The sequence below is a fragment of the Dinoponera quadriceps genome, unplaced genomic scaffold (assembly GCF_001313825.1).
Source record: "Dinoponera quadriceps isolate SergipeBrazil2010 unplaced genomic scaffold, ASM131382v1 scaffold1573, whole genome shotgun sequence".
Lineage (NCBI taxonomy): Eukaryota > Metazoa > Arthropoda > Insecta > Hymenoptera > Formicidae > Dinoponera > Dinoponera quadriceps.
The window spans coordinates 676,116-696,878 of record NW_014556062.1 but is presented as its reverse complement, the minus strand read 5'-3'; the positions used below and the strand labels follow the sequence as shown (position 1 = coordinate 696,878).

Sequence of the window (20,763 nt, the reverse complement as noted above, 5' to 3'; positions counted from 1 at the left end):
GCCGCCACTGACGTTAATATTACATTTCGCGGTCTGTATCGAAAAGCTTGACGTTCGGCAAGTTTGTAAAGATTGCTGGAGCTATAAATCTCGAGTGATTGCTGGAGTCGAAGACTACTGTTATTTGTTTGCACAATCTACCGGGGCTCCCAGCAGAAATTTGTGCAAATTTTCACGCGCGCGCAAACTTTGCAGTGAACGATGGACTTCCAGGCTCTGATGATGAGTAATTACTTATTTTTTTCTAGTCTGTGACATTCAATAAAATATATTTTCATATGCTTATTTATATGCTTATCAGGCTCATTATTTGTTAAATGTTATTTTGTTTAATAAAGAATTCACACTAAGTTCAATATCTGATACAATTAGGATATTGCTTTAAGTATTTCAGAGGATTATATAAATAATAATGAAATTAGCAGTAAGCAAAAGTTATTACCAAGAACCTGCGATTTCAGCCACAATCAAAATTTGAGATATTACTTCATATAATTGAAGGCTGATATTTCATTTATGACTTCTGCACACAGATTGTGAATCAAATGCATAATGAAAATGCAGATCAGAAGGGAGGACACAAATAATGCTTAAGGCATGTGCAATTAAAGTGCAAGCATTTAATGCACAGATAAAGAGAATAATATTGAATATTGTATAAATGATGAGGAAGAGTATTTAAATTGATAGAAAAATGGTAAAGTGTAAAATGTAAGATGTAAAAAAGAGGTACTTGCGAAGAAACTAAGAAACTAAAACTTACCGAGTGAGTATCAGAGATAGTATCACTTGTTTTTTTAAATGATATTTGGAAACTGGCCCTGAAATATCCTAAGATTACATGCGAAATATGAGTTTTGTGTAATATGCGAAAATGACAAAAATCTATTGCACATTAAATCTTGTGATATGAGAATTAAGAGTTTATCATTGTATTTTATTATCGTAAAATATAAGCCATTTTGATATTTTCTGGAAAAATGTTATTTATTGTAGAACGTTTCACAATTTTCTGATTGCAAATGATTTTAATCAGTACTTTGATAACACTACAAAATTTGATTAATTTTTGCAGATGATTATTTTATATACGTATGCACATCTGCGGATACAAATATTTTAATATTTAATATTACGTGTATATGCTGCGCACGATACTTTATGTTAACTACAAAATTAACAGCTAAATATTAAATCTACGATATTCTTTACATATTCGTTACATATATAGATGTATGATAGTTTTTCTATAGACGAGTTTATTCCGATGATTATATCTGTTGGGTTGTGAAAATATTTCAATTTAATGTGTTCAATTTCGCCTTATGACGAAGACATTTACGGTTGATCTTGTAATCAGGCCCATACGGCATTTTATTAAGAAATGTCATACCACCGCGCATTTTCATGCAGTCCCCCAATTTATTTTCCAACATTTCCTCTATTTTTTTTTCTATTTCTTGTACCTGAAATATAATGCCTTATTCATGAAGAATATTTATAAAGAATATCTTGATTCTTTGTAAGAAACAATTAATATAATTTTCAAATATCTTTACTTTTTGCGCCGTCTTTGTCGTAATAAACGCCTTGGGATGCTGGCCATCAGTAATATTTGGCACTGCCACTACAGCCACCTCATACACAGCAGGTTGTTCCTTTATTATTGTTTCGACTATCGACGGTGAGAAGTAGTATTCTCTAAACTTGATAAGATCTACTGCTCGATCGGTGACGTATATGTCACCATCTTTGTCGTAGTAGCCTATGTCTCCGGTGTCGTGCCATCCTAAAGAACGTGTGACGTGTATTTAACAAATAGAAAAAGACGTTTCTGCACATGTTCTTCTTTTATTCTCTTTTGCGTATATTTTTCTTTTGTTCTCTTATTTTTTTTCATAAATAGTCCGAGTAGCTATTCAATTTTCCCCTTAATTTTATAAGCTATAACATTTTGCGTAAAGTTCCCGACCATATAATCAGATTAAGCTTTGTAACCTACCGTTCTCATCAACCGCTTGCATAGGATTTGCATCTTTGATGTCATAATATGTCTTTGACATGCCCCAACATTTGCACCAGATGTTACCAGGTTTATTAGGTCCTAGCGGTGTCTTAGACATATTGGTGATCATTAATTGGACATTCTTACCTATATAACCGTTAGATCCGGGCTTTCCGCTACATCTTTGATAAGCGATTACGCCTGTTTCTATCGTACCTAGATAAATCCAAACTCGATGTGACAATTTTAAATGACGTTTCCCAATCGCCAGTGGTTTTCGAAATATCATAATAATTGTATATACCATATAATGACACAATAGAAACTTTTGGAAATAACTTGACGAGATCCGTATAAATAAAATATTCCATCCTTGAACCGTTTAACATTATCATTCTTAAAGAAGAGGTATTATGTAAAAGAAAACCCTTAGAATCTAAGAATGCTTGGCATAGACCCGTTTCAAATCGTACCCATCGTACCTGAAAGAGACACGATTATTTTGTATTTTATATACTCTAGAAACACATTTTTCTTCTTTCTAAATCTCTCCCTCTCTCTCTCTCTCTCTCTCTATCTATCTATCTATATTATTGTTTACACAATACCTTATACTTTTCTATAGTTCTGCACATTTTTGTCATATCGTCTCCTTCAAATATAATAACTTGTATATAATTACATATCGCTTGAATGGTTAGTATCAGGTTGGGGAAGGAAAAATGAGTTCCTACCCACATGCCTCTGGCACCGGATAACATATTTATCATATTGATAATCGCCGGTGCCATAAATGCTTTGTGAGATATTTTCACAGCTTTAATCAAACCTTCAATACCGCGAGTATACATTATCACTGCGGTCTCTAGTTTAAATTGATCTAATTCCGTGCAAATAAACTTATCTATTTCTGTTTGGCTGTATTCGTCAATAAAGCATTCGAAAATATCGCAAGCAAAATAAATCTTATTAAAGAAAGATTGTGATTTGTTGAGAACCATCACTGTTGGCGCCATATCCTCTGTTTCATCGTTATCGGTAGGTTTTGATTCATGATGTGGCATCTTATCGACAAATATCATTTTTGGATTGTTACGTGTAATTTCAGATGAAATTTCTAAAATATTTCTTAATAATTAAATTGTATGATATAATTAAATAATTGCCAAACCAAGTTATATGACAGTAATGAAACAAATCAAACAAATTGTATTCAAGAATTGGGAAAAATTATATTTACCGTAATCCGTGCATTGATCGTATTTCCGTATCATCGGAATAGCGCCAATATATAAGCACGCTAAAATGATATACAATCCTATATGATGATTCGTGCATATTCCTATGAAGTCTCCTGGATCAACATTTTCCTTTATCATCCACATCGCTAATCTTACACTTTTATATTTTATTTCTTTATATGTAATTTTTTTTCCCGTCTCTGCATCTATCTGTAAAAAACGTGTCAATCGATATAATTACTTTTTAAGGTAAAAAATGTGGTATAAAGTTATCACTATAAATAAGAAATTGATACCTCATACATATATATTTTTTTTACGATATGTGTGTCCACATATCATACATACGCGCGCGCATATATACACACAAATATCATATTGTATATCAACACAATACCTGTGCAACAAAATTTGGCTGAGAATTAAGAATGCGTAGAATTATTTGCCCCAGATGTGTGTTATATAAGTCCTGATATGGAATTTCTTCGCCTATTAAAATGTTATTTTTTATTTTCAATGGAGGTTTCTGCGAATAATAGCGGATAATGGCATTGATAATACTTATTGCTCTTTTACTAATTTTACAGAATGTCGCTAATTATTCGTTTTAATGGAGACAGCTACGACGACTTTAACCTTGATACAGATTGTTGGGAACACTCTCCTAAGTAAACACCGATTTTAAGTGGCGGTCCTTGTTTGTTAAAAGTCGACAAAAAAATTCTATCAGTAAGTTCTTGACAACATATAGGTCATACAAGTCGTCGGAGAGCTGTGACTATTAAAACGAATAATTTCTAAAATACTTTCTCTAAACATTATATAAACAACTTACATGACACGTATATTCCATATTGCTGATAAATTTTATATCCGTCATTTCAGTATTATCGTATTAATGATATTAACTATTTATTCTAAAACTGGAATATTACAGTATACAGAGTTACTAACAGTTAGCAATTGTTATAATAATAAATAATTATCCTGAGTTATTAAATATAAAAATATACAATTTCTTTTCTTTATAGGATATTTGTTTAACTTTTCTGTCATTATATTAGTACCCGGATATTTATTTCAAATCGCTTGTGAGACGCGGAACGTGTCAAAACATTTTATCGGTACGTAGGTATATCCAAAGTTTTTATGTTCGGTGATTCTCTAGAATGTAATAAAAAAAGATGCCCGAGGCTTAGCACCTGGCTATGGTCGGTATTCATAGTCAGATCTTTTATTTAAGACCGTCTTAAATTCATTTTCAGATAATAATAAGATTCAAAATGCTGCAAAATGCAAAGGGATAACAAAGAAGCTAAAACTCACCAAAACGCGTTAAATGACGATCATTTGAAAAAAACTTTTCCTAATATTGTCTTGACGTTATATTGTTATGTTGGTGAAAATATTTCTGATCTATTTGTAGTAAGAACAGATGATGTTTACCGATTAACACGTATCGTGTCGAGCCAATTTCACGAAAATTTCCGGTCGAGATGTCACTAGTGGTGCACACAGCGTTGTAAACTTAGTCAGCCTACCTGAAGGTCAACTTACCTGAAAGCTTTGGGTGGGCTACTAGTGCTACGCGATAACAATCGATGGTTTCTTTTCAATGGTGGAAAATAATAATGGTGGAAAATACGTGGCACAATGCACCAATTTTTCGGTTATTTTTGACCACCTTAACCAGGAGTCAGATCCTAAGTAATATATCGTTCGAAAGGTTTTGGTGAGGAGAATCCAATGAGATAATAAAAATGAGGTTCATGTAGACAATAGGATGTCCTAAGACGTCGTAAAAACGTCTTTTAAACAATAAGACGTCCTAAGACGTCTTGTTTGTGTTCTTTATTTGTTTAAGATGATTTCGTTCAAGTTAGTCGGAAGAAAACCCAGAAGAAATATCAGAGTCATAAGAATTGGCAGTCAGGTAGGGTTGAGCAAAATCATCGATGTTCGCTCATTGAGGATACGTTGTACGAATTTGTTGGATGTACCGATTGGTTATCGGATAGAGGATTTCTAGAGTCCCTAATATTTTCTCTAGATGTAATGCTATCCTCAATGTAATACTATCCTCAATGAACGAGCATCGATGTTTGAAAAACAAATGTATTTGCAGTTTGTATTTGCAGGTGCCTTTTATTGTGGAATTATTAAATGTATGTCTTATACAATTATTTCCGTTTTTATTTAATCGTAGGTTAATTTGTTTAATGTATATCTTTTATCCGTCAAAAGTGGTTTTGTACTCTGCTAAAGGTGGTTCTCTACTCTGCTAAAAATGGTTCTGTAATCTGCTAAAAGTGGATAAAACAGCGGCGCATGACGTGTATGTTTTTATACTTATACCGCGGGTATAATGGGTCAAGTCTGACAGAAAGAACGATTATTACGACTGTATATGTAATTTCTATTTTACAAGAGTGTGTGCCTGTGTTTAAGATGCGTTTCGATTGATTAATCGGGAAAATCAAACGCTTAATCGGCACACAAGAAGGGGTAAACAATGCTGGATCATGTGTTATTATGCTGCAAAAGTTTATCATGCGCGCACACACACACACACACATAGATAATGTAAAACGGAATCGAATAATATATGAATGCTGCAGAGCGATATATATTTTACCTAATAGAGATAAATCTTAAAGTGTACGAGGCTGGTCATTCTTATCTTTTTCATAAAGATAATTCTTTTTATCTTTCAGGAAAAAATATCTCGACGATTACCAGCGACGCAAGGTAAATGTTTCTTTCTGCGCCGGCGAACGAATGGAGATTGCACTATGCGCAGAGAAACTTACAGTAGGATCTTATTATAGACGTATTCACGTAAGTTTGCATCTACAGTGACTCACTTCGGAAATATATGAATCACGTCTGTTCCAAACGGATTTGGTACGACCCCCGCAGTTTCCGGCACGGATATTCCGTTTATCTTGCTTTCTCCGGGGGCAATCGGTGCGAAGTCGTGATTTCAGTCGAAATTCATCCTCCGAACGGAACTCGCACCATCCGATCTCTAAATTCGCGTTAATTCGCGAACTCCTCGCGATATCCGCATTATGAAGCAGATGTCGCCTTGAGAATTACGAATACACACTGTTCCGCGTTCTACATTGTATTCTCTTAAATTATATTCCCCAGCCTCATGAAGTGACACGAATGTAATCGAGATTGATTAATTGCGCTGCTACAACAGGCAGTGTCGATCGCGTCGTGAGAAGAGAGCGGGACTTTTTTGAAAATTCTTTCACGCGAAGTCACGCGAAATCACGAGGCTATGCACACGCATTTGCCCGCGATTAATTCAAATAACCCGGTAAATTTATCTTCATCCACTTCACGATCGTCCCCTATTCTTAATAAGCGAGACGCTCCGCGGTTTTATCGTCGTTCTTACAATTGACGCGGGTTGCAGATCGCACGCAGCCGGCCACGTGATGAGCGTTGCGAAAGATTCCGCGAAGTATCAAGGAAAGGATAATCTAATCTAATCTAATTTTGGCAAAAGCCGCGTGATCATCGATGCCCGCATCGTACTCCGCGCCCGCTCCAAACCGGACGCGAACGCGCCCACGCGAATGTGTTGGTTCATCGTTCGTTCGTCGTTTTTGTTTATTATTCCAGCGTATGCTTGCTTGACTTATATTGTGCCGATGTAAATGCGCGGCTTTGCGCCGCTCGCGAAAACCGCACCGGCCTATCGACCGACCGACACGCTAATCCATCCTTCGTGTGCGCTTTCCGTTTCTTCTCGGCCTCCTCTTCGCGAAGAAGTCTCTTCAAGAATCGCGACGGATCGCGTCACATTGTGTCCGGGATGAATTTCATACGGCGAACGGGGCTGGAACTGTGTTTCGCGCGGATGTGAAGCCACCTTCCTTATTTTTTTACGCGTGTGTATGCGCGCGCGCGCGTGTGTGTGTGTAATGCGAGCCGCATGGAATAATCCATCGGGAACGAGAAACGCTCGAGTTTCTCCACGTAAAAATGGCACGGTGATTTTATTAGCCCTTATTTGGGTTAATTGCGAGTTACGGAATTCGCGGGGAGCGTGGCGGGCCTCTCGCGGAGTATTTTTCACGACGGGAAAACCAGCCGTCCCTTCGGTGGCTCCTTTTTCGTTCAATTAATCGCGACTTTAAACTCGCCGCGCGAACACGACCGCTTTAATTTTCCCCTAACAACGTCCATAAATTCAGCGAAGTAAAATTCCAGTATCCACGGCTCGCTTACAATTAGAGTGGAAGCGCCGAGAGGCGACTTGGACCGCAGGCGTTTAACGACGTAATCGCGTCGCGAAGAAGAAGCGAAAGAATAATCACCGATGGACTAGTCGCGCGCTAACCCGAGCGACGTCTCGCTAATGCGCGCGAGATTTAATGCGCCTGGACTTGCGCATATTTCACCGTCGTGTTGAGGCCGGAGAAAATAATTCGGTTCTGAAGATACAGAGTGTAACGTGAAGAAATAACGGAAGTGTAACGGGATAAACCTTGTTCCGCAGTGCGACCACCGACATTCGTAATTTTTCTTCTTTTTTCTTTTCAAGCGAGACTCGTCGCGGAAGGTTCGTCGATTGCGCCGAGAACTGCCTATCGAGTGAATACACTTTTCGATTATATTTCGCGCGCCCCTGCGTAAACGTTTAATTAAGCATCGTCGCCTGCGAGCACAATGCTTACCTTTAATGCAACGACGTCTATCAATTTCACGGTGGAATTCCCAACGTTCGCTTGCTCGGATTTTTCCGAGTCGAAAGAATGACGTTCTCTGTAGCATATCTCGCATTGCTGAAATCAAGTTAAAAGTGCCGTTGAAATTCCACGTTCTCGTATCTTCAATTATTCGAATGCCAGAAGTTCAACGTCCCGTTTTAACCGTATGGATCAATCACATTTCTTGTTAAAACATTAAAGACTGTCTTATCGACTCGTTGGCGGATCGCGTTACCTGGCAGCGGATTGGACCATTTTTGTGATAAAGTGCTGCTCAAATCGGCCGCGGAAGAAGCTTCATATCTCTGTCAGTGCCATGCCGCTTAGATCTGAGATCTCTTCGAGGAACACTTTTAATGCTCTCACACCGACGGTTAGTTTCCTAAAAAATGTCGTTTTCACGTCGTAATCGCCGGTCACTCCAGCATTCCTTTAACCGTTGAGAAATTATCTGCGAATGACGTGATATCAAGTGTCTAAATTCCACGGTGAACGGTTCACATTTGTCAGGATTTGAGTCATTGAGGATCTCGCGCGGCAAATTTCGGCGACGGTCAAACAGCCGACGGAGACGAAGTGTTGAGATCTAGTGGCCTCCGCTAATCCGGCCGCTTGGCGTCGACAATGTCGTTTCTGCCCGCGCGTCTCGCAAGTAAAATACACACGTTATCCAATACACGTCCGCCGGAAACGCGATTTGAATACGATAATGATACGAGACAGCGTCCGGGTGACCCAACTGGATTCGCAGAGCGTGAAATCGTGCTCGCGCTGAAGGGAGCGAAGTGTCACGCATTAAAGGCGCGCGCGAGGAATAACGAGCGACGCGCGAAATTGCATCGTTGCGAGGACACAATGGAAATGGATCTGTCACTCTTTCGACGCGATCACGCGTCAGTATTTAATGTTCGAGCACGAACGAACGTCGCTCGCAGATGCCGCGCCGTAAAACCGACGACGTTAAATAAATGAATTCCAGGCCAGACGCATGCAAAGTGGCGCGTATAATTTGTATCGCGCGCGTCTGCTCAAAATCGAGACGAAGATTCCCGAGCACGATCGGTAGGGCTCGTTAATTGTTTATCGGTTGATGAACAGCCGAACGTTCCACGCGTCGGAGATGTATTCGCAGAAAAAAGGAAGGACGTTATATCTGTTCGTGTTTATCTTTTAATGCGATGAACAGCAACGTCGATTCCATCGCGACCACGGGGACCGATAAGCTCCACGCCAATTATACTATTAATTGATTAAACCAACCCTTTATTTTTGAACATCCATAAATGCATCCTTCTATTCACGGAAAACAACTTTGCAAAACCATAATTTAAGCAGTGGTTCAATATGGCAATAACTGAAATATACTGCGGCATATATTGACGTAACATTTCGATTACGTCCGAATGTTAATTAAATTGATTATTATTATTATTATTATGATTTTCCCCGAACGTATGTCTCATATTCCACTTTTAGAAAAGAATTCCAACAAAGAGCATTAAACGTTAAACGTCACTTCCTTCTCGGAGTATCAAATCCGGGGAGACGTGTCGGGAATAAATTTACAAAAGTATTTCCGTTCGCCGGCCGCGAAAAACCACGTGTCTATTACAAATGAACTTTTGCAGCCGTGTGACATTTCCCGCTCGTTATTTGCTCCGTGGGTCAACGGATCATGCTTGAAGTCACCGATGTTTTTATACCGACATTTTCACGGCGGGACAGCTATAGGAATCGTCATCCGCGCACGATTTCGAAGTATAAAACCGAGGAGTTCGATTTCCTGTTTTTTTTTTTTTTTTCCCCCCCTTTAAAGTAAACTCATTAAACGTGCGCGCACGATATTTTGTTTTCAGGACGAACGACGTCGTATCGGCAGATACGTAGCGGGTGGAACAGCCCTGGCAGTTACATTGCTTGGCCTGCATCATGTGCTTCAACGGGGTGCATTCACTATAGCCGGGGTGTGCATACCCACCATTATAATGGCCTCCTACATCATCTGGGTTTTGTACTCCGCCCGCAGAGACAGGCGAAAGGTAAACAGGATTTGAATAATTGCGTTTTCTTCCCGCCTTTTTTTTCAGCCACGATTCGATTCGTGCCGAAAGGCTGTAATTACGGAAAGCTCGCAATAAATGTCAGTGCAGCTCGCGCGAACGATCGAGCGTCACGGGACACGCGAGCGATGTGTTCAAGATCAATAGCGCAATTACTCGGTGATTGTCAACGCGATGATTATGAACGGCGATTCGTTTCCTGAATTTTCGTCGGCTCGTCGTTGTCACCTTCCACCTTTGCGTCCCCTCGGGAGAAATTAGAAAACCACGGCCGGAGCGAGATTTTCGCCTGAGAAGACTCGCGAAAATCTCTTTCCGACTCGAGAAATCGCTAATGAGATTGCCAATGAGTCGTAGGCGATTTCGCGGCAGCGCAGAAAGAGTTTGAAATAGACGTTAGCGAGCGAAAGGAGAGAGCTCGCGGAGTTGGCTCACTTCGCTTATCGTGTGTTATCAACGGCTCCGAAATAATTCGTTCACTCCGAGGGCTCTTTTGACATTCAAATTATGTGAAGTGGTGAAAAACAATGTGTACGTATCATCATCTGTTAATCTATTTTTCATTTGAAATTTCTCCGCGAGTGTGTCGCGCTCGTTTTCTCGCGTGCTCGTCGAGCCGCTTGGATATATTTCTCATTTGAAAACTTTTTTTCCGCATCTCCCTTCCCTTCACTCTCTCTCTCTCTCTCTCTCTCTCTCTCTCTCTCTCGCTATTTCATTCTCTTTTTCACGTCCTTGTATAAAATGTAATTAATTTAACGAGACGGAATATAAAATGGCCATGCCGAGCCAGAATTTACCATTTGCCGTTCATAATGCGAGCCTGGTGCGTGTATCGTAACGGTATATATTTTCGTACAACCAGGCCAACCGCTGAAAGCTTACTTTTACGGAAGCATTTAAACAAATTGCGCGCGGCGTGGCGAGCTTCACGTGTACATCCTGACCGCGTACAAATAAGTACCGAAATATCCCGTAGACGTGTGCAGATAGAAGACTCTTGTAACGACCGTTTCGAGACGCGAAATGAAGGATCGGCGGTGTTCCAGTTTTGCGTTAACTAAACATTGTCGATGAGCGCGGAGACAGAGGCAAACTCTCGTGCATCGTGCCAGCGGCTGAATACGCGAGTTGTTACCAGCGAAAAGGACTGAAACATTCACAGCTGCGAAACAGTCGTCTGTTTTATTTATTTGTTCATTCAATATTTATTTAATCGCTTTTCACCACTGAGAGCAATTAATTGTAGAAATAATGAAAACGAAACATTTGTTTTCAAGATAAGCGCTCTTTTTACCATTTCGGGCGTGATCGTTTACCAAAAGCGATGAAATGGAAAGCGGAATTTCAAAAGACAAGGACATTTCTCCCGTTCGCGTATATATTTCCAATTTGATTTGGCCTTTAATTAAACGCAACCGCGATCGGTGCCGTGCTAACGTGGGCGTGACATTTTCCTTTGACAGATCGCAAATAATTAATCGTCGTGATCGCGACGAAGTCGCATTTCTTCCCGCGATCACAGAGGATTCCAGTAGGTTGGAAAAGTTTCAAATGTGTGTGCGAAGTTGGGGAAGTTGTGATATTATTGGTATCGATATTTTTTTTAAATATTGGATATTTCTGTATCGATATTTTCTTTCAATATTCGTACCTATATCAGTATTACTTTGTTTCGATCTCTCTCTCTCTCTCTCTCTCTCTTTCTCTCTTCGATATCTTCTTTTTTAATTTTTTATTCGGCCGATCTTCAAGATATCATGTCATTTTTGACTCATGAAAATCGATGTAACATGCAACTTACGTTTTAAATCTATCTTTTCTCATGACTTCTGTTGTGTTAGTTTTACGGTTATTTATTGATTAGTTATTTATTGCTAAAATAAAAGGCAAGCATCCGGATATTTTTACAAATGTATGGAATCGATCATGAGTGTCATTTTGTGCATATATTGTTTTATTGTTTTATTTCCACGTATACCGCATTAATTTTTTACATGTGATTTTTCGTTTCCAACGTCATCAAATAAGGACAATCATAACGAGGAGCCTTAACACATCCTTTTTAACGTGTTAGATTACAAATTATAGAAAGTTGATAAATAATGATTATTATGCACAGACATACAAAACCCTTAAAAGCAACTTGCAAAACAAACATTTCCCTGACTTTCACATTTCCTCTAATTTTATGTTTTTTTAAAATTTCGGTACCATTATGGTGTCGATATTTCGTTCTGATACTGATATCACTAATGATATCGATATTTTTTATTAGACACTCCGTCTCAATATTAGTATCGCTACACGGTATCATTTTCATGGTATCACAACGCATCCCTATATGAAGTACACTATATGATTCCGCGATATCACGCCAATGAAATCAATTGATACTCATATCCGCGCATGCAACGTAAGGAGAACGCAATCTCCAGCGGAGAAATGGAACGGGTGACGTGATGAACAACGTCGGTTATATTGCGGCGTCAATCGGATGCGAAATCCCCGCTGATACGTGAATCGCACACGGAAATAGAACGAACGTTCCGTTCGTCGATCTATTCGCGATCTATTTAACCTTTCTCGCGCTCTTCCATCTGGTTCGGTGTCACATCGAACACGGGGCGACGGGCGCATAATGACGTGGCCAATTAAATTGGCGCGATACCAGTCCGGCATCGAGCCGTCTCGAGATCGAATTACAGCGAGCCGCGCCGTCGTTCGATCCGCGTCCCATCAATGCGCCGCGCAATGCTAGACTGCAGTTCGTTGCAATTAACCGCGATGCAACCGAGACTGCGAGACCGGCCACGGTATATCGGTGTGTCCCGCACAGAATTATAATCTAGTTTCTGTTTTGTCGAGGAAGACCGTACATCGGGGAGAAATTCCTTCGAGCCTGAATTATTTACTAATATCACCGTCTATAAGCAATATATGAGGAGGTGGACAAACAACTAACACTTATATGCGTTGAATATCGATTTAACGCAAAGTGTTGAGATAACAAACGCAATATGCTAAATTAACTGAGCAACTGTGTTAAAAGAAGTCGAAATAATATTTCACTTTTAAGTGATACACAAAAAATATTAAGTTACTGAACTGACATAATACGTGAAAACGTCACGAAATATGATGACATACCAGTTATACGTTAACTTTATATTGAAGTAATGACCAAAACTTGGTATCACAAGAAAATGTTAACATTTAGATACAAGATTTTTTTACTGTAAAGAGCCATTCTGGCGTGATACTCCATTCCGTCACACGATGAGTCCATTCGTACGGATTAAGAATCCACATTCCACGATTTGAGTTAAACATTCACTCTTGTGATTCCGAGTGGCAGTAATTTCGCTGTCGCTTTTAGTGAATTTTCATTCGTTCTCAGTGAAATTTCAGTCTGAGGAATTTAGAGAGAGAGAACATTTTCCGAAATAAAATTATATATATATAAGCACGCATCTCGTTTAATGTATATATATATATATATTTACACGGTGTGTAAAGATATATTTATAAATATATATTTACACGGTGTGTAAAGACACATTTTAAACGAGATGCGCGCTACAACGGGTAAGCTAAATGTAACATTGTTTCCGTGTTGCTCAGCCTTTGATACACTATAATTTCGCTGAAAACCCGCGAATGACCAACCAGCCGCGTTATTTTGCTCGACTTTTGCGCTGCAAAGTGCGGCGAATGCAGGCTGCATAATCAGCGCGTGTTCGGACATACGCCGTTGCGCATGTATTATGCAGGTCTTGCTAATCACGCGTGGTAAATGTTGCATTGTATCTATTTCAATACGTACGCGTACATAATTACCACGTTTCGCGATGTCCATGACAAGCGTATATATATATACGTATATAGTATAAACATAATTCGTACCATCCGTTTGCTTCCTACGTAACGCGGCCCGCGTTCGTGAATTTCCGATGTCAGTCACAGATGCCGGTAGGCAACTTTCCGCGAGCGTGGAACATTTGCTTCTCATGTATGACGCAAGATACAAAATCCCGAGTCATCCCGAACCTGCGGGACGAATCTCTGTGAAGATGATCGATGACGACAGAGCGAAAGCGTTCACGCGGCGAAACGAGCCTCAGCTTGTGTAAAAACCGTATAACAAATCCTTGCCTTTTCTAAACCCGTGAGCGAAAAGCCGCCGGTCAGGTTTCTCGTGATCTCGCGGCTGTATTCTTATACACGAAATATCGATCACACAATCTGAGTCGAAATTTTAGTTTTATATTAAGTCTATTTAGTTCTACATTAGGTCTTCAAAAGTCTTCTAGTGTGCTCCTTCGATGCTACAAATGGGAAGTTATTTCCGTTTCCTCCATTTGAAGACTTGACCTGAGTTGAAATTTTGACGCTAATCTGACGCTCTTAAGAATAGTTTGTGATATTTAAATGGCCTATAAACCAGACTTACTAAAGACTAAAAAAGACTTACTTTGACGATACTGACACTTTTTAATTCCTCTCTTGAACCTTTAATTCTATATAAAAAAAAAATTAATCTTGAATCAAGAATTCTCATGTATAAGCGAGAATATTATAATCTTCCTAAAAGATTTTTAATCTGATCGAATTTGAATTTGATGCAAATATTACTTGAACTCAATTCAAGATTAAAAATCTTCTAAGAATATTATAATATTCTCGTTTATATATGATAATATCTATTTTTTATTTCAAACTATTTCTTTCCTATATACTGATTGAATTTTAATGCTATCTTCAACCATCTATTTTGACATTAAAGCAACGAAAACGGAAAATTTAAGACATCATCAAGGTTATATGGTAGGAATTATATTATATTATTAGAATCGAAATTGTGAATCTAATTTGCTATTTTAGCTTCTAGTATGTTGTAGAATTAAAGATCTAACATAGGGCCAAAATTTCGACTCGGGTATGATCGAGGTCGACGAAACGATCCACGCGCGCTGAATTGCGCGGCTAACTACGCACGCATCCGGCTATTAAATAGACCCAGAATTACGCCGTTATCGAATCAAACGAACGAATTGATGCAATTACATCGCGTGTTCCATCTGTTTACACAATCTTGTTTGTCATTAATTCACCGTGCGGCGGACATGCAGCGCATTAACGCGTCTCGGACCATTTTTTTTTACCATGCTCTCCTTTCTCTCGTTACACAGCAAGCTAGGGGGAAAAACATCTGAAACGGCTACGGAAAGCGTCGCTATAAATAGACGAATTTTCTATTAGATTCTGTCAGCAATTGTGTCTTCAACTAATGAACAAACACGTGCCTAAGCGCGAGTACGATGCGAGTAAACATGTGCACTGACATTTACGGGCCGATAAATATGGATGTTACCGATGTCCGATGCGCCGATTGACGTATCAATCTTTACCGCATCAATCGACGGATTAAGACGAGGGAAGAGAGTATTAAATTATATATAGAGATTTCTCCGAAATTTCTCCACGATTCGCGAGAAAATCACGTACGGTGTTATCCGTTGTTGTCGTCACATTCATCAAATCGTCACACTCACGCCGATACGAACGCAACCCTTCCGGAAAGCACAGTCAAGGTACTCAAGGATGAGCAATGAGGCGGTATGAATAATGTGAATAATAGCTCGAGTGGGTTAAACAGAAGTTAACTCATATAGAATCGGCGGGACGTCGAGAGACGTCGCTCGTGCCTTTGAGCGATATTTTCAATTTTCCCGGGAACAGCGCACCGCGAGATCAGACTATATGTGTGTGTGTGTGTGTGTGTGTGTGACAGCACGGGCAATTAAATTGGCTCGGAACCAAAGCTGCATCACACGAATTGATCCAATTATGCCGGACGTCCATCTCGACGTGACGCGCTCTCGTTCGTCGCTCGTAGCGAATTTACGGTTCGCACCTCGCATGCACGTCAACGCTTGAGCGTTTTGCGGTCCCTTACAGCCGTAATATATGTAATCGATCGCGTTTCAGGCGCTCAGGCTTGCCACGGTTACGCAGCTGACCGAGGTCATTGTGCCTCCCAGGACGAATGAGCGCCGTGCCGTGCGCGAGGATCCTAAGAGCGAGGGCGAAAACCTCCGGAAAAATTCGTTGAACCTCGACAAATCGCGAGGACACCGCGAGAACCCCGCTTTCTCCGACATGGACGAGGTGTGACCGGTACGGCGATCTTCCGGAGTGCTGAGCTTTGGTTGCGAATTTCCGAGTTAGTGACTGCTCCAGAACCGTCGAAGTACCGTCGACAGCGTCATTTAGTCTAATAAAGGTAGGCTCTCCATAATTTTATACAGGATGTCTAACGTAAATCGCCCTATCCGTCATATACTTGCAGTTTATGCAAAATTTTGAGTTATTAATTATTGAAAATGTATAGAAGCTTCTTTAATTAGTAATTTAAAAATTTGCGCGCTTATTTGCAAAATGGTAAAGGACTTTCTTTGTTCACATTGAAACATAAACTATAAGTATATGACGGATAGGCTTGCGTCAGACACTTATATTTAATATTTTCTGACGAAATTGCGACGAAGGGTTGGGGGGAAGGTGTAAAAATACCCAAATCTAGTGTGACGTAATTGTTGAATGATCTCTATAATATATACGACATAGTTTAAAACTATGTTGTATTCCTTTTTTTTTTATGGAGCGTTCTCTCTTAAAGAATGATTTTCTTTCTGCAATGTGGTGTGTGATTTACGTATTTAAGCTTTGTGTGGAAAATAAAATCCTGAGATTCTATCGCTTTAACGTGTACGGTACACCAACAAAGAGAGGTTTTTGAAATTGCATGAATTAATCATGAAGTTTTAATAGAGCCTCGGTTTTATCGGCGAGTAAATTGAAAGTTGTGGAAAAATATTCCTCTTTTCTTTCTCTCTCGGTTTTCGATTTTTATCATCAGGAAATGCGAATTTTATGCATGTTTGTAAAAAAATTGTTATAAAAAAATTGTCTATGAAAAATTAACGCATTTATCAATCACATTTATTACAAATAAATCCTCCACATGTTTTATGAATAAACGCACAAGGAATTGATGAAGTGAAAAAAATTGACTGACAAGGATGCGTTTAAAGTTGTTGTTTTACCATTTCATCTTGAGGAAAACGTAAATTCGCGAACACCTTCGCGAATACAACGTTGCTCGTCACCTTTTCCGGGATTTATAAACACTCCGAATCCCGTAATACGAAAATTATCACTCGATTTATGGCAGTCTCATTTTACGAGTATCCTGTGTCAGTAGGAGCGTTCATTAAGGATTAATGCTCGAATTACCATTGCAATTTCCCTTTGATACGTCGCATCTGCTCGAGGGGGTGCTTTGTCCGCGGCAAATACTCGTGATACCTTATGCCGTCGCGGTGACAGCGTCGGACGTGCGTCGGACGAGCGCCGGCGGAAACGTCGTATAAATTTATCCCGGGACGTTTGTTTAATTGAGCAGTTCATTAAACCGGCGCGCAGGATGCGAAAGAACGCCGCGATGCTGAATTCATTATCACGTCGGCCCCGTTTGCCGCAATTCATTCTCATTGCGCGAGCGAGCGTCCGAAGAAGAGCACGTCTCCCTTTGCGTTCTTGCCTTATCTCTCAATTATTCCGCGTGGTCGGCCCGTAAATTGGATATGCGAGCTTGTCACGGCAGGTGGAAAAAGCGCTTTCCTCTCCTCTCCTCCTCTGTCCTTCTATCGAAAGCGAGATCGACGGCCGATCGACGGGCGTCCGTAAACGTGACGAGCGACACGATCGAACGGAATTCCTCTCCGTGAAAACGCAACCAGTCGTAACTCATCCCGACCTCCATCTCGGCGTGGTAATTAGATTCGTCTCGTTTGCGGCACGCGATCGCGATGTCCATATCTTTCGGTAGTTTCACCGCGGTGGCAGAGAACGGTTTCGCTCGTTGTAGCTCTCTCGTCGCGACCAAAGCGTAACCTCGAGGTGTTTTTGGTGATTTGCGAGCTGTTTACGACAGCGTTCCTGCCGAATGTTATGAAGGATACGCTGCAAACGATCGTGTGTTATGCGTACAAAGGAACGGCTCCGCTTCCATCGCGTGTCGCGAACATGTTTCGAAACTCGTCGACACAATCGTCAGGATTGCGATAAGACGTTCTTATAGAAATGAAATAAGCCGATTTTACGTGATATAATTTCTTTATTAACAATTTTACATTTTTTGCATTGATGTAACCCTAATTATAGTTTTCCTTATTTGAAGGTGATACAAATTCTATCTATCGGACTGTCTTCTAATATCGGAGAAAAGCTGATTTGTTTTTCGGATCTCCTGACACAGTATTATAGTTCCTTTCTGATGAAGAGAACATTTGTACGCTTTCTTAAATCTAGGATCGTGCAGTATTGCAGTTATAAAATATTTAAGTGCCCGGAGAAAATGCTGGAATTGCTTTATCGAACAGTCAATCGGCATATCCGACAATATTATTCATACGACGCATAAAATAACAACCTTAGCATAAAGAATATTTATAAACTTATAAATAGTTAAAAAATATATATTCGATATTTTATTTATAACACTTTATTCGATATTTTTATATTCAGTATAAGAGAAAAATAAAATATTCGATAATATCGAATAACGATAACCGTGTCTACACTACGTTGACTTAGAATTTTATTCGCGACAACTACATAAAGATTCATAAATACATTTAAAACATACACTTTATAAGTTCGTCTTTTTATACGATTTGTGCTGAAGGGGATCCAAACCTGAGATCGAAATGTTCGCGACTATTATAATTTGTATTATTAAATATTTATTGCGAAGGACAACTAGCATTCTGGTTCTTGTTTGCTTGTATTCTTTACTTGATTGGAAATCACGAGAGCCTTGATATTTATTATTTTTTATCTGATGCATAGTAAGTAGCCGTGTTTTCTCTGGATCAGCCTGTAATATAATACAGAGTATTAATGAAACTTATATTATCGTATCTGCTATTATAAATCATGTTCCGTTTGTCGATTCAATTTACGATGACGTAAAACAGTTGAAGCGTTCTCGCTAGACGATCGATCGACGACAAGTCTGACCAATTCGACTATGTAGTTAATTCGCACCGTTGTGCTCCTTGCTCTATTCTCGACATAGGAAGTTTTCCATTGTTGTGGTAATCAAGTTGTCGGATATAATCTTGGAGAGGTCACCAAATAAGATTGCCGATTAAACCGCCGTCGCGGAGAAAGTTTCGGGCACATTTGTGAAAAATGTGACTACATTTCATATTTATTCATGACAGTTATAAGTATATTTTTTATTATTACTATTAGTAGCCGATAAAAATATCTACATTATTTTCGATATTTTAGTTGAATCGTAATAGCGCACGATTTTCCAGACTTGTTATGTAATCTTCACTGTATGCTATCGGGGATAAAAATATAAGGGCACTTAAATGAAAAAATATTACGCGAATGTTTCGATAGTATGATTCGCTGAAGATAATCGCTTCTCTCTCGCGCGTTTTTTGTAACGGAAAAATAAAATGCCAGCGAATATATGACATTACATCGAAATAATCACGGGAGCAATTGTAGGATGTCTATTGCTTGGAAAAACTTGGAAAACCTGGAATTTTCAGGGAATTTATTTATGCTTGAAAAAATCAGGGAATTAACAAGAAATTTTATTGGAAATCAAAGAATTTTAAATGGATATTTGTCTACAAACCATATATTATTGCATTGTTCATAGACAAATATTGTGTGGTTGACTAAATTTTATTTAACAATATTTTTTTCATTAAGAATAAATCACAGAAAAAAATAGTTTAGGATTTTTGGACTTGATTTTTAATTCATTTTAATTTTAATTATTAAGAAATTGTGTTATATAAATTATAAGTGCGAACTTATTAACATTCTGTATACATATATATATATATTTAAGATTGTTTTTACATTTCTGCTTAATATTTAAATATTAGCATTTCTTTTATTTTTATAATGGATTTTCTTCTGAATAATGGATATATTAAAAGTACTTTCATTTTATTTGAAATTTTTAACAAATTTTAATATCAGGCAATCCTCAGGATTCGGACTTGAATAGACATCCTGGACTGCTTCCGAAGGACGAGAGGCGAGGCTCTGCTAATCGCACGTGGACTACAATACGTAATCGAGTCGCGTCGCGCGTCTATTCAACCGACGAAGAAGTCTTACGCTCCTCGTGACATTATACTCGCGCCGATAAGTGTATTAGCGACAACATAATGACTTCATTCGGGATGTCGTTCAGCGGCGGAGCCGCGCGTGAATTCGCGCTAATATCTAATAAACCGCGCTGATTGAATCGCAGTGATTATTCGCACTCAGGGCGACGTATGAAAGCCGGGTCATCGAGTTTAATGATCTCCGCACAGCCGCATCCGCAAGTAATCGCGTACGCAATCACTGTTTAGTTAATACATGATTTACCAGGTTCCGTTACACAAGCTCCGCCGCGGCTCCAGATATCAAGCGGACGATTTAGATAAACGCATCAGCGGCCGCGGTTCCAGTCCGGCTGCATCTCTCGAGGTCTGACGCAATGAGATTATTGTTTACTGGAAATTAAGAGCTATACGCGACGCATACATCGACTGTTGTCATTATTACAGGGGAATGCTTCAGAGAGAAAGAGAGAAGGAAGAAGGCTGGTAGTGGAGGACCGAGAATATATTTTATTATTTATT

General features: G+C 39.3%; 2 protein-coding genes across 2 annotated transcripts; one reads left to right on the top strand and one right to left on the bottom strand.

Moving 5' to 3' along the window:
- Nucleotides 1-1,190: 1,190 nt before the first annotated feature.
- LOC106746523 (luciferin 4-monooxygenase-like) lies at nt 1,191-4,126 on the bottom strand. The gene is made up of 8 exons (XM_014623189.1): nt 4,082-4,126; nt 3,644-3,772; nt 3,246-3,456; nt 2,614-3,122; nt 2,310-2,487; nt 2,003-2,221; nt 1,560-1,789; nt 1,191-1,466 (listed from the first exon to the last, which is right to left on the bottom strand). The coding sequence occupies exons 1-8, from the start codon at nt 4,124-4,126 to the stop codon at nt 1,299-1,301; spliced, it is 1,689 nt and encodes a 562-aa protein (XP_014478675.1). The 3' UTR covers nt 1,191-1,298.
- Nucleotides 4,127-4,877: 751 nt separating this feature from the next.
- Nucleotides 4,878-16,210, top strand: LOC106746522. Its single transcript, XM_014623188.1, has 6 exons — nt 4,878-4,953; nt 5,111-5,179; nt 5,961-5,994; nt 8,175-8,346; nt 9,830-10,012; nt 16,025-16,210. Exons 1-6 carry the CDS (start codon nt 4,878-4,880, stop codon nt 16,208-16,210), a joined length of 720 nt encoding a protein of 239 aa, XP_014478674.1.
- The last annotated feature ends 4,553 nt before the right edge of the window (nt 16,211-20,763 follow it).

Coding starts and splice junctions, on each gene's coding strand:
- LOC106746523 (XM_014623189.1), bottom strand. CDS start 4,126: ATGACGGATATAAAATTTATCAGCAATATGGAATATACGTGTCAT. Junction 2,488..2,613: donor GAACTATAGAAAAGTATAAG/GTATTGTGTAAA, acceptor TGTCTCTTTCAG/GTACGATGGGTACGATTTGA. Junction 1,790..2,002: donor GCAAGCGGTTGATGAGAACG/GTAGGTTACAAA, acceptor CACGTTCTTTAG/GATGGCACGACACCGGAGAC.
- LOC106746522 (XM_014623188.1), top strand. CDS start 4,878: ATGGTGGAAAATACGTGGCACAATGCACCAATTTTTCGGTTATTTTTG. Junction 8,347..9,829: donor TTAATGCTCTCACACCGACG/GTTAGTTTCCTA, acceptor TTTTGTTTTCAG/GACGAACGACGTCGTATCGG. Junction 10,013..16,024: donor CCCGCAGAGACAGGCGAAAG/GTAAACAGGATT, acceptor ATCGCGTTTCAG/GCGCTCAGGCTTGCCACGGT.